Source organism: Neodiprion lecontei, chromosome 1 (assembly GCF_021901455.1).
Source record: "Neodiprion lecontei isolate iyNeoLeco1 chromosome 1, iyNeoLeco1.1, whole genome shotgun sequence".
NCBI lineage: Eukaryota > Metazoa > Arthropoda > Insecta > Hymenoptera > Diprionidae > Neodiprion > Neodiprion lecontei.
The window spans coordinates 30124812-30140914 of NC_060260.1; the positions used below are offsets into that span (position 1 = coordinate 30124812).

The following is a 16103-nucleotide window of genomic DNA, read 5'->3' on the forward strand; positions in this document are numbered from 1 at the left end:
AAAGCAACACTGCCGCGATATTCGCTCTATCGTATACTTACGAACTATTTAAATTATAATTTTGCGGAGTACATTTTGAATCAAAGCGTTACTTGGGAAATTCTGCAGATTTTTATTTTGAGTTTTTTTTTGGGCATTTATGTGGCAGCATTCACATTTGTGAATAGAAATATACAATGTCATATATAGAGATAAATGAGAAGAATTACGATACGTTTATAGACTTTAAAAAAGTTTTAAGTACATTAATTGTCACTATCAGTTTTCAGAGTCAATGGTGCAGGAGATATTTTTAACATCTGCAGTACAATATAACAGAGACCTGTGTTTCAATCTTACACAAGAAAATGGAATGCTTTTATATTGGTTACTGACCAATTGTACGTCCCTATTTCATATTATCTCCTCTCGCATGCGACTAACGATAAGATTGTTTATTACCTCACGAGGAATGTCACGTTTACCGAAAGGTAAGATAACATGCGTACGAATTATTTATGCGAAAAAATAAATTACCCATAAGTTGGTAGTAAGAATAAATTTTTCAACTGTTTTAGAAGTTGACGATTTCATTTTTATGCTTCATAACTACTAACTTGTTCAATCTCTTTAATTGAAGATAAAAAAACGATGGTCTTGCAAAACATTAACCATGGGCATATATGAGGGAAAGTAGCTGATATTAATCCCCGCAGGCCAGATAATATTTCGCTATTGTACCACATCTGCTTGGATAATACAGCGTCATCTTAGGAAAAATGGCTTCGATAGAGTTCATCTAATGTCAAGAAATTGAAAAAGGAGGGGGAGGTAATTTTCGAACCACTCTAGGTAGTCTTATTAAAAAATAAACAAATTTATTTTGCTTCCGTCTGTCCTTTGGCCAGGTCATTTTTGGCCACACTACACGTTATTCACTATTTCCAAATACCTCTGCTGAAAATATTTGAGTGCAGTATTTTTCCAGGTAAACGATACAGTGCAGATTATCCAGATTTCCTAAAGGATGAAGAGAACTGGACAACGTCGCAGCCTGTGTCAAGCATTACCGAGTATGCAGGCATTGAGCTTGACATTCGACCCTTTTAGATTTTGGGAAACTGCCATCGAATCAAGATCGACTAGCCTCAATGTTAATTATTGCCACGATGCACAGACGAGTGGCTGCCGGCCAGTTTTGTGATGCCAGTTCGCACCAGTAAGCGAGTAACGCCCGATGGAAACACACCTGTGTGCTTTGCTGGTCTGCATTGTAAAAACAATTTTCGAAATTGTACCCTAACACTCCGTGGTGGATATAGTGATAAAAACTTGTTAGTTCTAAACCAGTGACATTTTATTTCCCAATAATTTGTCTGGTGAATTTATCTGTTTCGACATACTAAACAGCGCACATCCTGCGTTGCGAATGAAAATTCTTCAATTTTTGGATGTGCCTTCAAGCTCCTTTGTACCACAAACATGAAAAAATAAACCAAATTAAAACACTGTGCTCGTGATTGACAACGGCTAATCAGTGTTTGCTCTGATTCGTACACTTAACAAACAAAAAAATAAAAACAAAAGAAAAGCACGCTACAAGTGGATGCAGTCGAGATGTAAAGCATGAGCGCTCTTATAGATTACTCTTCGTAATTTCTAGAAATTAGTTGGCGAATCTTTGGGACCATTCCAATGACGCGGAACGACCCGCTACAATGACAGAGTGAAGTAGACCCGAGATTTTTCGAAGGTAATTCAACGGCCGTTTTAATCATACGATACGTAAGATACTTAAGATACGCCCGAGATCGTCTAACGCTATATACTTTAGAAGCACCGCGCAAAAAGGAATAACAAAAATAAAATTCGCCAACAGGAGACCGAAAATAGGCCAACGGTAGACGGTTTTATAAGTTTTCTGAAGGGCATGTCACCTGCTTCGTTGCTCTCCGTATACCTATAAACAATCTCACGATGTTCATCGAGGTTATTACTGGGGCTTGTTTGTTCCTTGAAAAAAGAACATGAAATATTTGCTGAAATCATTGCTTCATATTGTTTCAATCGCTCGTCTAATTAATCCGCGTTGATAAACGTAAACATGATACACTGCAAATTATCCGATCCATGCAGGTCCTTGATGATCTTATCAAAACCTTGTGACCATCCTGTTTGATCAAGTGGTTTCATCGTTTTGGGAACTGTGCTTCAAGGTATAAAATACCAAAAATTGCAAACGTGCATTTTATCATTTTATTTTTGATCACTTACCGTTAAGGAACGTTTAAGAATGCTTGTAAACACTCTCGTTCCACCTTGATACCCGACTGCACAGCACTCTGTGGCTGAAAATTCTTCTCCGCGGCGGTTGCGGAATAGCGCATAACCGGTGCACCTACTTTATGCCGCCTTCAACGTGTCGTGTGAGATGAAATCAGTTTGTCGTCAACTTGTACGAGCTAACAATTTTCCAAAAAGCTTTCCGCTGACGTTCGCCAAGAAACGAATGGAGGGAACTAACTCAACCATCTGTATTCTATAGATCGAGTGTTAGCAAGTGTTACACTGTCCGAAGCCGATGGTTTTCTCCATCGAAATTCTTTTAAACTCGTTACGAAACGATGAAAACAAAATTGGGAATCTATCGTGATTTATTAATTTCCATAAATTCGTTTCAGACGCATGATTCTGATCGTATTAGTTATCTTCCGTTAGGTACGTGACGTGTTCGTCACGCGGTGCCATGAATTTAATGCTCTGCATGCGGTTAATCACGGTGCAAGCATTCCAAGCCGATATTGCCTGTGTAGTCATATTTATCCAGGAATGTTTACAAACCCGGCATTCTCGGTGGCTCTAAAGGAAGCAAATATTTATATAAGAGTGAAAAAATGCATAACAATATCCTGTTAACACATTCTTCACTGGGTCAATCACTCGGTGCAATGACCAATGAGGGTAAGTCAACGCTCCGAGCATTTTTCGCGGCATGTCATTACTCTTATTATTATTATTATTTTATTTCTATTCTCGTATTCAGATTTTGGACTCTAAGGTTTTGCTCGAATAAATATACTTATATTAAAATACGAACAGTCGCTATACCGAATTGACAGAGGTCGAATCGTAATATCTCTTCGACTTCAAACTAAATGAACCATTATAATTTTATGATTTTTTGACGAACAAGTAATAGCTAATTTTTCATCTTTTTGCTCGTTTGCGTCATGCCTGATCAAAATTAGAACTTAATGAACAGTTTCGATGTTCTGCGGCGATCAAACGGCGCAAGAATCATTCGCCTGTATTGGAGAAAAGGTAGCGCGATATCATTATCTCATGATTGAAACGAGCAAGCCGGGTAAACGCGATTGGACAGCCCCGGAAATCTAATATAAAACTATTTTCTCAGGCGAAATCATTTTTGGACACAGCTATATTTACCGCCGGGCTGCATACTGGCGCGATTCCCACGCTGCGAGGCTCTACGGCGTGTCTCAAAGAGAACAGAATGACCTCCACTCTCATAAGCCACACGATTGATCGACTTGGTCAACAAAGGCGGGAAGCATCCGAATTATATTTTCAGTCTTTAACCGCGTACGATTCAAATCACCCGCCATAAATGTCAAGCGTCTATACTTTGAGTGTTTGATCTGGTGCTCTCTGTTCCAGCTGTAGATACTCGAAACAATTGGAGTTAGCTGTAATGAAGCGAAATTCGCGTTTTCATAGATCACCCTATGGCATCGCGTCATTTCCAACGTGGTTTGGTTATTACATAAACAGAACGACGATTAGTTATTGAATTTAAAACACGATCGTAATCCGATTTCGCATGCACGATTCATAACGCCGATCGTTTTGCTTTTATGGATTCAGTGCATGTCGTAAGACTTTTTAATGATCCGTTTTCGTGTTTATTTTGTAATAACACATGAGGTTGACCGGAAACTGCAGAGAAACGACTAGGATCGTTTACAAAATACAAGATTGGCGAACGATCTTATTAACAACGTCGTTACATCGCGAATCCGTCCTCATCACAACTTTCTGCAGCTAGTTGCAGATCATTTCTTTCATCTCTACTTTAGGCATCGGTTCAACATGCATACCTCCCCAAATTTGAGTAGCAATTTGTCACGCAGTAGAAATGAACACGTTTGATAAATCGGACAAAGCAATAAATGTTGCGAAAATAACTACAGAGGGCAATGCGCATCTTGGATGGAAATGAACGTGGATTCTTCCCCGACCCAAACGCACCTACTGTCCTGATGTATGTACTACAATCCTTCAGCGGTTATTTCCGGCAAAGATTGCTGCTGCAGTATGAGCGGTATTTTAAAAGCGAAAATATTCAGAGTACATGACACGCCCGGTTTTTTCCCTTGAGTTTGTCAAGGACGGCCTAGCGCTTTTCCAAGAGCAAGTTCGTCGTACCTCGCAAGCTCTTGGTATTGCCTTGCCCTCTCACCCTGGGACATTCCCATTAAATCGTTGTGAATTTTTCAGGGTCATATATCAGTTTTATCGTGTGCCTATACCATCACGATTTCAAGAGCGATGTGTTCTGAAAAGAGGTCGCAGATCGAAACCGCAAGAGAAACAATGTCAATTGCTGTTAGCATGTAAAATGAGGCCTCGAATATTCAGGGCGCAAAACTCTGCACATCGACGTGACTGCGAATGGTTTGTGATGATGTGGAAAAGACGCGGCGATTATACGGGGCGATCCATTGCTTCGACTACATATTTGTCAACCATCCCCTGATCCAGTGAGTTATGTTCATCCTGGGACGTGCGAAATGAGCAAAAGCGTTACGAAAAAGATGTTCAAGGTTGCGAGGACAAAGACAGTCTGAAACGGGGTAGCAAGTGAAGTTGGCATTGCATAATGACGGTCTCGTATCAATATGAAGTTGCAAGCTCAACTAGCGGGGGTTTCACCAGGCTGCTGCTTATGTGGCGTGGATCACTGTACAAACTGATCTACAGGGAACTTCTACTCTTCCTGGTACTCTTCGCCATTCTTTCAACCCTTTACCGCAACGTATTTACCGCCACCCAAAAAAGGTTCGTTTATAGTACTTTTCCAGTGTCACAAATGTCTTTCACCTCTAAGGAGGTTCACAGTGGAGTTTTTAAGATTCGATAGATGAACACGTATGTAAAACTATTTCTTTCAGAGATTTTGAACAGATCGTGGTATACTGTGACACTTTCATCAGCTTGATTCCTCTGAGTTTTGTGCTCGGATTTTACGTATCATACGTGGCTGGTCGGTGGTGGGAACAATACATGGCCATACCTTGGCCTGATAAGTGAGTTTAAGAGAATAAGCGTGATCAAGTTTTACAATCCGATTTGTATTGCTCCGCATAGCATGCATTAAAGCCATATTCATCACGTTTAAGAGTGATGCATTCCGTGGCGCTTTATGTGACTGGTAATGACGAGTATGGACGTGTACTGAGGAGGTCCTTAATGCGGTACCTAAATCTCTCCTTGATTCTGGTCCTCCGTTCAATCAGCTCAGCTGTTAAAAGGCGTTTTCCAACCCTCGACCACGTCGTCGATTCAGGTGAGAAAAATTCAAGCATGTTGCGAAAGCCGATTCACAGTCGTCTGGCACCTGTTGGTAAGAATTCGACTTTACGAGATATCTGAGAGTACAAGCTGAGTCACTGAGGAAAAAGTATAGTTGGACCGTCTATTGGCTACGTCTACATTCTTCAATGAACTATATGTCCCGCCGTCGTCTGAACTATGAATAGGAACGAACCAACTATACTTTTGTGCTATTTTCTATCATTGTCCATGCAAAACGGCTCATCTTTGAAGTGGCTTTGATTCGAATTTGTTGCGAATTTATTCAGCCGCGGTCGTGTTTGCTCAACAGGTTTTATGACTGCTTTGGAACTAGAGCTGTTCCAATCCGTACCCAGCGTGGAGTTCAACACTTACTGGATACCATGCACGTGGTTTATCAATTTACTAAAGGAAGCACGTCATAGCCAACGGTTGACGGATTCGCAGGGGCTGAAGATAATAATGGAGGTTCGTAGCAAACCTTCTCGTTGGGCAATAATCAATTAATATGAAGCGAGTTTTGCTTCAACAAGTTAATCATGGATAAAACAGTGCAGATGTAAATCTGATAAACCTAATACTAAAAAGCATTCCAAATTTAATAATTACACCGAGACTAGTAGACCATTGTGATTCAGTAAAAGCCATATATATTTTTCGATCGAATTTAAAGTCCCCGCTTGAACGTTCAAGTAGATTCACAAAGCGTAGATCTTACATCCGGTTTTCTTATCGACACAGGAATTTAACGAATTTCGGTCCAAATGCGGTCTTCTATGGAGCTACGACTGGGTGTCGATTCCATTGGTGTACACCCAAGTCGTTACTTTGGCGACGTACAGCTTCTTCGCAATTGCTCTCGTTGGTCGTCAGTACATAGAAGGAGCTAAAAAGCCGTTCCAAATGCAAGTCGACATCTACCTGCCACTTTTCACGATTTTGCAGTTCTTCTTCTTCATGGGATTGCTCAAGGTACTTCACAGCTTTTTGACCAATATCAGACAGAATTCAAATACTTTCTGCCGTACAGTAAGCTGCAGATCAGTTGAGCTACGATTTTTTATAGGTTGCCGAGCAACTGATCAATCCATTCGGAGATGATGATGAGGACTTTGAGTTGAACTGGCTGATCGACAGGCATACAAAGGTAACTGACGGGTAGTCAAACAAAGTATTGCAATTGGACACTGATCTACACAATTTGTAAATCTCGATATTTCAAACATACGTCGAAAGTTGGACATTTTGCCAGAGTGATAAATTAGCAAACGATTACTTTTTCGCAGGTATCCTATTTGGGTGTTGATACTTTGATGATGAGATGTCCACCGCTAGTTAAAGATATTTACTTCGACACCGAGGACTTGACGCTTCCGTACACTGAAGCATCGGTTCCTTATAAGAAGAAAACGTACCGTGGAAGTGTTGCCAATATGACGTAAGTCCCCCACTTCTATTGTGAATTATTCATCAACAATTGAGCAAAAATTATGGCACTCTATTGAATATTTTCGACTTTCACACTTAGGCTCTTTAGAGTCCGATAGACTTTCTTACCTTCAAATTTTACAATATTTAAACCATGCGCGTGTCTAGGGTACCGGAAGAAAAACAAACCATGTTTTTACCCGACATTTCCGAAGAACTTGAAGAGACCGGAGCGACGTTACCAACGCCGCGTGCGTCATCAGTGAGCCTAGCTACTCATGCGACTGATAGTCCACTCAATAACAGGCGGTAAGGTTGAAGCTGATTAGAAACAGTTATGCAGTTTCCATACCTAAGCTTAAATAAGAACGTCGAATACAAAGAGAGAAATAAGGCAAATTGAATATCTGGAGTCATGATCGTTAGTAAGTTAATTTCGTTTGTTTCAGCCAGATCAGCGAGTCCCCTCCAGCTACTCCGCGATTACCTCGAAACCTTTCTGAAACCATTATCCAGTTTGGTGAGGCTTCGATCGAATCGGAAAGAGAACACCGAACGATAGCAGATGCTGTGAAAAAGCTCGCGTCAAAGTCCCTCTACAACGTTACGCCTCAGGCGGCGAAAAAATCGTTTTTTGGCACTGGAAAGGTCACCGCGAATCTCCAACCGTGGCCAAGCGCCACGAACATTGCGCGGTACAACGCACAAAATGCCGGAGACATGCAGCTTTCCGCAATGCCCGTGCCTGCGACAGAGACCATAGACGTTAATTATACTCCACAGAGAAAAAGTTCTCTCAAGGTGAAGCAGTGCCCCCATTATAACGGGGGCGAGCAATCTGTGCCCGTTGAACAAGTTCGGAACGCCGTGCAATGCGGTGTGCAGGGCATTGTTAACACGGCGTTTTCCCAAGAGCGATTGTCGCCTAGTAGCTACAAGAAGAGGGAGGAAAATAGTACCAACTGCAGTTGGGATAGTGCTCATGATGAGAACCGTTTGGAAACGTGTCAAAAACATTCGTGCGTACGTCGCAAAAACTTTTGCCAACACAACACGCGCTCGCGGCCTCTTTTGCGAACGCATAACTCTCCCAAGTATCTTGTTCGACGGCACAAGTCGATGGGGAGCGGTAAGAAAAAGGGTGTTCGGTGGAAATCTGTCGTTGACGATACAGGCGAGCCGACCAATCGGAGGAAAACCATCGGCAGCGTTCCAACTGCTCAGATAATCATTGCCCAGACAGCTGCAAGCACGCCGAATCTCTGTGCTTTAAACGAAAATTATAACTCCTGCCAGCGGAGAAACAGGGATTCGGACACCTCGAGTGCTGACTGCTCCTTGGAGTGTCCTTCAGGCGATGATAATCAGGCCCACAAAACTCAGTGCAAAACGTCGTCGGACAAAATTTTTCATATATCCGAAAACTAGTCGGATAATTTTGGTTTCCAGGCTATCTGTATAAGTAAATGTGCAACGTTCTGATGTCTTCCAAATGTAAAACGGTACACGATAGCAGGACTAATTAGTTGATAGGGAGTAAAATGTATAGGTATAAAAGACAATCGATTACACTCTGCAATTTTATGAAGAATTTATACGAATGTATGGAAAATCAAAGGGGTGAAATTGACCCTGTTTTTCAATAGTATACTTAATATTATAGATTTGCAAGAATGTATCTTATATGCAGAATGTGAGAGTAAAATATAATAAGGGATATTTTTACAGTGATCTCTTCTATGGCAATGTAATATCTATCACATTTTGTCTTTGTTAACAGATCGTAACATTTTCAGAAAAAAAACAAATTACATAGCGAATTTATACCCGCGCAGAAGATAATTAATTGAACTTTGAATTCAATAATGATTACTGCGTGACGCACATACAGATCTAGATACGATATCTAATATTATCCGGCCCCACAAATTTAGAACAGTTACGTGAGTGCATTTGCAAATGCACAAGTAAATCTGTAGCTATCTTGAAGATCGGAGCTCGATCAAGTAATTGAACATTTCATTGAATCTGAGCTATATAATGAAAGAAAAAATCATTTCTACTGCCCGATAGTTGAAGTACGCGGCTTATCGCATGTGTAGCCACGGTCACGGCATCTGTCGCCTCTCGGTTAGGCAACCGGAGTTACACGTTCAATTTATATTGCCTATCTCAAGGGCAACAAATAGCCGTGACCGTGGCTGTACTTATAGTCTACGTGCGCTGTTGTTTTTTTAGGAGCGCAGCAGCCTGGGCCCCATTTTAGTTACATAAATTGAAACATCATTGCAATAGGTATAGAAAAAAAATTCGTATCCCTAAGGCAGAGGAAGTCAACCAATTTCAGGCAATGATACACTCGCAGAATTTTTCCCGTAACGTATATCACTCACCAGCTTCTACGTGCTCTAGCATAAAATGGGGTGATTATATCTGCACGGTTTATAATCAGGTTATAATTACAAATCCTATAAGATGCTCGGTCGTTTTTATAACGGGAGGTCGAACAATAGAAACAGTCTGAACTGCGTTCCAAAACAATCGCTTATTTAATTGTGAGGCAAAATCTATAGTATTTTTATTTGGAAATATTTTCATGGTTGAAATGATATTTTTCTCGTCTCGTGACCCGTCTCTGTTTCAAGCCAAGGTTAAGGCCGTTCGGTATATGTCCTTGAAATGCATATTCGCAGTATTTTGAAACACTTGAGTAAGTATTCAAGTCAAGATCATTGTACACCATTTTTTGTACTCCCGTTTGCGATTAACACTACCGGATGTCTATTTAAGCATTTATTTTGATGAGTAAACACAATCGTTTACTACGGTAGAAGGTATAAGTAAATAGTGTCGAATAAATGCTATCTCTGTAATTATCTAGCGATTGATTGCTGCGGTGAGCACACAGGAATTCGATGTACTTATGAGGTGCTAACTGTCGATGGACACACTAATTACATCGATGCAATGATAACTTTTACTACATAGTTCACGGAATCGGTCATCGTAAATTGAACGATTTGGAATGGATATCATCGTTCAAGAGCTGGCAGGAAAAATAACACGACCAACGCATACGTACAGGTATTATATAATGCCATGTCCGAACAAAAGTATTCTGTACTATATTTTCAGGCCTTATCGTATGTATGTAAAGTACAAAGCTCGGGTTCTCGCGACGAACAGCGTATCAACGCATCAGAATTTTAAATATAATATGCGGTATGAAATGGTAAAAGCTACAAATATATTCTTGTGGCAATTGACACGCACATGTCACGTGCCATGAATACAGCTCTGCCAATATGCAGTACATAGTAGTAGGATGTGATCTGTAAATAGAATGATACTCTGTACTGTATGTTTTCATCGATATTTCGACATCGATTATAGTTGCTGTTATTGGTGCTGATATTAGTATCGTAAATCTCTTATGCGCATATCCATCACGCCTATGTACGATATAGACATAATAGGATATGCGAAACGGTCATTGCGCGTTTAGGTCAGTTCATATTCGTCATTTGCGACATTCACCTGCTCCAGTGTTAAATCGAGCGTATAATTTGCCGTACAAAGAAATTGCCTGGTACTCCGCTGTGCCGTGTAATTATTCTTCTTATTATTGTTATTGAAACACCTCAGTTTACTTAGACATCCTCGATTCTACGCCGATCGGGAGTTCGTTTGACGACACGTACGTATACAGGAAATAGACCCAAATCAGCTCTCGCTACAGTAAAACTGGGGAATTTCGAAACGTACGCTTCTTCGTATTTTCGATATTCTTTTTAAGGCAGTGCATAGTTGCGTGGGGCTACAGGCGAATTTGAATTTGACAAGATTTGGTACGTGCGTATAGTTTTTGTCGCTTGAAACTTCGCTTATTCTATTTTTTTTTTTCAGCAACACGTAACTCGAAATTGCTATCAGATTCAACATCGTCGTACGGTAAGATTTTGGTCAACTCAACGGGTTCAATTGAATTTCTGGTCACTCTTTATCTCTCGGTTATCTCTGTACTGTACTACACCAATATACCTTTGAACCGCGACAGAGTCCATCCGACGCGCTCGTGACGCTGTCGTACCGCTCTTTCTTACCGACCGATGAGTCATCCCTGCGCGTACGGGCAACTCGATCGACTGTCGGAGGGAGGGATCTTGGAAAAACTTCGGTACATACCGTAACATGGCGCGTTCCAATTGACCCGCGTTCGTTCAGCTGGTCAGCTGTGCTCCGCAAGAGCTCGCGAGTCGTCAAACAATTCGTAGTGTACTTTATTTTGATTCTCGGTTCAGAATCTTCTCCGTCGCTGATGTTGCGTTCCACGTTATTCCGATTGTTCCTTTTCTACAAGAAGAGACAGCGCATCGTCGAGGTGTAATTCTGGTAATACGCTGATACTTTCCCAGGCACGTATTGTAGAATTTGAGTAAAATTTCACCCATGCATCTATGCAACACGCGTCGCTGGCAGGCAGGATCAGGCAGTGCAGCGAGTGTTCCGCTCACATGTACTGTTATGTCCTCATTTTCTACACGTACTGTAAACGTTTCTTGTCTTCTGGATAGAATTTTGCGCATGCTGATGTACGCGATAAGTGTTATCTAATTTGGTAGACGTATTTCGTGACCTATAACCGTCAATCGTTGAGCCAATTGTTGCTAAATAACAAGTTTTCTTTGTAGCATGTCTGTACGTACGTGCGTATACATGTATTTATTTTTAAAATATCACATGCTTAGCTCTTCATTTTACCCGCACAGCTGATATAATGACTGATAAAAGTCGCAATAGATCTGCAGTTATTTCTCACTTGTTGCACTATTCCTGATGATTCAAATATTGGGAAGCAGTAATTTTTTTTTTCTCTTCGAAATTCATTACACTGACCTTTGTTGAAACGTTCATGCATATTTCCGCACAACATTAGCTGGACAATTGCAGTTCCTCGGTAATGAGAGAATTGTGACACAGTCATAGTGATAAAATTTTAATGTAGTAATACGTATATACACTCTTTAGTTTTATCTACTATAACTTTTATATACTCGCTGTTCGCTAAACTCAAAATTGGTGGAGGCGACACTCACTTTGGACATTCTATTTCTAGATACGGAACACCTCTAATTGCCCTTTTATTGCAGCCATGAGAAGTGTATTTTAATTTTAACTTCTTAGCTGTCTGACGATGTATTTCTCTATTTGAATGTCAATCGGTATGTCGCAGTATTGTAGCTGAGCACTATTCATAATTTATAAACTAAATTCTTAGTGTTCTAACAAAAATTATAAAGTCTCATCACCCCCTACAATGGATTGTTATATTTAATACCAAATATATAATAGACATTCTCGTTATCCATACTAACATGTCTAATGTTACTACTGTATTTACTTAATCCTATCATTTTCCAGAAAACTTTACTGTATTCCAACCGGCAAAACGCACAGTTAGAAAAATATACGATAACCAAATTAATGCATAATCAGAAAAATGGTCACTAAGAGTGTGGCGGACTGGACAACCCAAGATGTTGCAATCTGGTTGGAAGAAAATGGTCATTGCCGATTTAAGGACGCTTTTGAAAATGTACATTCAATAGATGGCAGAGCACTCTTGACCCTAACGGAAGAGGATCTGAAGCCTGAAGTGATGAGTATCAGATGCATTGGAGATATCAAAAGACTGCACATCAGTATTAAACAGTTGCAAAGAGACAACATCACTACTTTGTACGAGTTGGGACAGATCGACTTGTTCCCATCGACCACTTACTATACTCATCAACGCCAAGATGTGAGTAAATGAGCAAGGCTGAAATTTGTCAAGCTACGAATGTATAGATAAAAAATATTAAGAGTTAGAGCGGTTCACTAGTTTTGGTAAGGGTGACAGAGAGTACTGGTTCAGGCCCAATCGACCTTTCCCACAGAGCTGCTCTATGGGTCATGGAACCTATCAATTAGCACATTTGCTTACATTTGTGTTGATTACTTATAAACGATTCAGGCGAAGCAAATCAAATTTTTTATTCAACTTCCTGAATATGTTCTCTGTAGTTTCAATAGTTCTGTGTTCAGCTCTATTCTGTTCAACAACTAATTTTCAATTGAAGTAAAATGACACTGGAAGTCATGTGACAATTTTTCACGCATATATTACTTACTAATCTTTGAATTCAACTTTCCGAACAAAGTAGATACGGTCGAACATGGTATTATTATTATTATTCAAAATTAGTCAGTATTGGAGTCAATGTTTTACTGATGTTTCAGGTACCCAGCAATGGAGTGGTTAACAATGACGCCTCTATGGAACACGAGTCGTACTCGGCATCCGTGTCTGAAGATGGCCAAGCATCTCATCTACCACCAGAAATTTGGAAAACTTTCATAAGCTTAGGGTACCTCTTCATTGTCACATGGATCACTGCCTTCGTTATGGTCATTGTTCACGATCGAGTACCTGATATGAAAAAATACCCACCATTACCAGACATATTTTTAGATAATGTTCCACACATACCGTGGGCTTTCGATATGTGTGAAGTAACAGGGACGTTACTGTTTGCCATTTGGCTGGTGGTGCTTATCTTTCACAGATATAGGTAATATAGTATATCGAATCACATTCCTCATTATATAAAGTTTATTTCAGATTTTTACCTCAAAACTGTTTGTATTCTGCGAAACCTATTTTAATCTAGACTTGACATTTTCACCAGGTTTATATTACTACGAAGGTTCTTTGCCCTGTCCGGGACAGTCTTCCTTTTGAGATGCGTGACCATGCTCATAACTTCTCTGTCTGTACCTGGTGCTCATCTGCAGTGTCAGCCAAGGAAGGGGTCTGATGAAGAATGGTCGGGGTATGCGTACGTATAAGATCTCATTTCGACGTAAGTAAACGTGATTTTCAGTACTGATTATACATTATTGTCTTTTTACAGGACTGCGTATGGTGAACTCTACAACAAGATATCTATGGCGTATGTAATCTGGAGAGGCGCCGGTATGTCCATTCAAGGAGTTCGAACTTGCGGTGATTACATGTTCAGCGGGCATACAGTGGCATTAACTATGTTGAACTTCTTCATAACTGAATGTAAGCTACATTATTCAGTATAGCTAATATCAAATTGCAGTAAGGAATGGAGAGTAACACTATCAACTTAATCTTTTCATTTTCAGATACATCAAGGCAGTTGTACTTCCTACACACGTTCACGTGGATGCTTAATATGTTTGGAATATTTTTTATTCTGGCAGCGCACGAGCACTACTCTATCGACGTGTTTGTTGCATTTTACATAACTTCTCGACTCTTTTTGTATTATCATACACTGGCTAACAATCAAGCCTTAATGCAACGGGATTCCAATCGAACAAGAATTTGGTTTCCACTGTTCAGCTTCTTCGAGTCGTCGGTTGACGGGATTGTTCCAAACGAGTATGAATCCCCTTCAGAGATCATTTGCAATTTGATATGTGCCGGAAAGGATGTGTTCAATTTCGTTCATTCTCACATCTCGTTTCACAAAGCCCAGCTTTGCAACAACGTTGAGGAAGTTCCGTCGAATGGCAGAGGCGGCGATAGTGGTAAAAAAAAGAAACTTTAACGTTACGTCAATTTTTACAAGGTGTATTATAATATTACGAATTCAAAAAAATTGTTATTCCTTTAGTGAACTTCGCTTTGTACGTATGCATGAATCCATATGTGAATGAATTGTATGCATATTGCCGTTGTTTCTGTAATCTCAATGAGACGCATTCGATCGATTCGGAGATGTCTCTGTGTATCTATTACTTATTGTGTAAACGGTCAAGTTTCGCACGTATCAGTTTCAACGGCAATATATACGGAACTGATGATCACATTCCCGTTAAATGCTAATCTTTTTACTACGTAGTTAGTATACATTGTATATTCTAGTCCAAAATGAAAATCATGGTGCCGTAAATATCACGTCGACCTAAATTGATGATAAGATATTTTTAGAAATACTTTAATCAGCTTGGCTACAAACTATTTTTATACATGCAAACTAGAAAAACATGGAGAAAAATGGAAAATAAGATTTGATAGACAGAGGAAAAGGAAATATGCGCCCACGATGCTTATCCGATATATTTTAAAGCAAACACTTCGTGCTTTAACAAACACAATTTTATAATGACATCTGTAGCACCCTAAATATAATATGATAACATTATTATACTATTCGCTCACTATGTCATTATTAAAATGAAAAATCTAGCGTAAATTATTTGTTTATTATGTTAAGACGTAAAGTAAGTCGCACAATTACAATTTACTTTTGCCAAATAATGATACATATATTGCTATTGAGCCAATAGAGCACAAAGATCATTAGTTATACATATTTAGTTGTGTATATATACATATAGGTTTTCCATTTGCGGAATATATTATTTATAGACTGATTCATTAGCCATTACATCTTGAACAAATTTGCTGTAACATTCTGACTATAAGTTGAAGTTTGAGAAACTGGATAGAATTAGAATGATTGCTATTCGACCGCAGACACGGTCAACTAATTCTCGAGTAAATTGAGAAACTATTTTCAATAAGTAATTAAAATTCATAAGGTTAAAGATTTTATACCGGACTTCTAGTTTATAGCGTCAATAAAACAAGTGTTTTTCAAACAAAGTAACCAATTCTCTCTCCTCCTCAGCTACCGCAATTATTTTAAAAATTTGTTTAAAGCATGAATAATTTAAATTGGCACAAGTACAAGATGTTGAAGGTCAACGAGAAGAATGGAACGTTAACTGAGAACGTGTATGACTCTTTGTCATTAGGTAGACCCATGATTGGAAAATCTTGAGTAGTGAGATAGTTAAAAAATTGAAAAATCTGTCCACATTAAGTTTTCTTGTAATCTAGTACTGGCTCATCCGGGATCGACTTGAAGTCGGTGCAGTCTGGCACTTCCTTGGGAGTCTGGATCTCATATGAGTTCAACGATTCTACAACAAGAGAGTTACCATGCACCTGCATTAGAAATGAATATTTTTCACGAGATAAGGTTGGGCTTTGCTCCAGTGTTAGTCATTGCTTGGGC

The 16103-nt window shown here is 39.6% G+C and overlaps 2 protein-coding genes and 1 long non-coding RNA gene across 30 annotated transcripts in view; 2 read left to right on the forward strand and 1 right to left on the reverse strand.

Moving 5' to 3' along the window:
* The window catches only part of LOC107221739 (bestrophin-2), a 36644-nt gene extending 27911 nt beyond the window's left edge, over window positions 1-8733 (forward strand). For 4 of the 23 annotated variants that reach the window (XM_046735250.1, XM_046735569.1, XM_046735351.1 and 1 more), the window contains 12 exons: window positions 263-470; window positions 620-810; window positions 968-1732; window positions 4498-5058; window positions 5172-5306; window positions 5400-5566; window positions 5885-6042; window positions 6316-6546; window positions 6641-6721; window positions 6861-7012; window positions 7171-7311; window positions 7452-8733. In XM_046735250.1, the coding sequence (XP_046591206.1) occupies window positions 4880-5058; window positions 5172-5306; window positions 5400-5566; window positions 5885-6042; window positions 6316-6546; window positions 6641-6721; window positions 6861-7012; window positions 7171-7311; window positions 7452-8430 (2223 nt within the window). In that variant the 5' untranslated portion in view covers window positions 263-470; window positions 620-810; window positions 968-1732; window positions 4498-4879 and the 3' untranslated portion in view covers window positions 8431-8733. Of the gene's footprint in view, window positions 1-262; window positions 471-619; window positions 832-956; window positions 1733-4190; window positions 4262-4497; window positions 5059-5169; window positions 5307-5399; window positions 5567-5884; window positions 6043-6315; window positions 6547-6640; window positions 6722-6860; window positions 7013-7170; window positions 7312-7451 lie in introns of those variants that run through there. The other 19 variants (XM_046736018.1, XM_046735856.1, XM_046735688.1 and 16 more) reach the window with 11 other exon arrangements.
* Window positions 5495-7273, reverse strand: LOC124294159. The gene is made up of 3 exons (XR_006904062.1): window positions 7132-7273; window positions 6184-7027; window positions 5495-5617 (listed from the first exon to the last, which is right to left on the reverse strand). It is a non-coding gene; the product is annotated as an uncharacterized LOC124294159 (long non-coding RNA).
* Window positions 8734-10510: 1777 nt separating the features above from the next.
* LOC107221726 (sphingomyelin synthase-related protein 1) lies at window positions 10511-15688 on the forward strand. Of its 6 annotated transcripts, none has more exons than XM_046737590.1 (6): window positions 10511-10699; window positions 12424-12805; window positions 13285-13616; window positions 13734-13883; window positions 13959-14113; window positions 14200-15688. In XM_046737590.1, exons 2-6 carry the CDS (start codon window positions 12503-12505, stop codon window positions 14625-14627), a joined length of 1368 nt encoding a protein of 455 aa, XP_046593546.1. In that variant the 5' UTR covers window positions 10511-10699; window positions 12424-12502; the 3' UTR covers window positions 14628-15688. The 6 variants fall into 6 exon arrangements, with proteins under 6 accessions (XP_046593546.1, XP_046593633.1, XP_046593481.1 ...); XM_046737677.1 differs by lacking the exon at window positions 10511-10699 and adding an exon at window positions 10936-10953; XM_046737525.1 differs by lacking the exon at window positions 10511-10699 and adding an exon at window positions 10963-11417.
* The last annotated feature ends 415 nt before the right edge of the window (window positions 15689-16103 follow it).

What these genes read in the sequence shown, in the direction of transcription:
- LOC107221726 (XM_046737590.1), top strand. Translation starts at nt 12,503, where the DNA reads ATGGTCACTAAGAGTGTGGCGGACTGGACAACCCAAGATGTTGCAATC. An exon ending in CTTATCTTTCACAGATATAG is followed by an intron (nt 13,617 to 13,733) that starts GTAATATAGTAT and finishes CATTTTCACCAG; the next exon opens with GTTTATATTACTACGAAGGT. An exon ending in GAACTTCTTCATAACTGAAT is followed by an intron (nt 14,114 to 14,199) that starts GTAAGCTACATT and finishes TTTCATTTTCAG; the next exon opens with ATACATCAAGGCAGTTGTAC.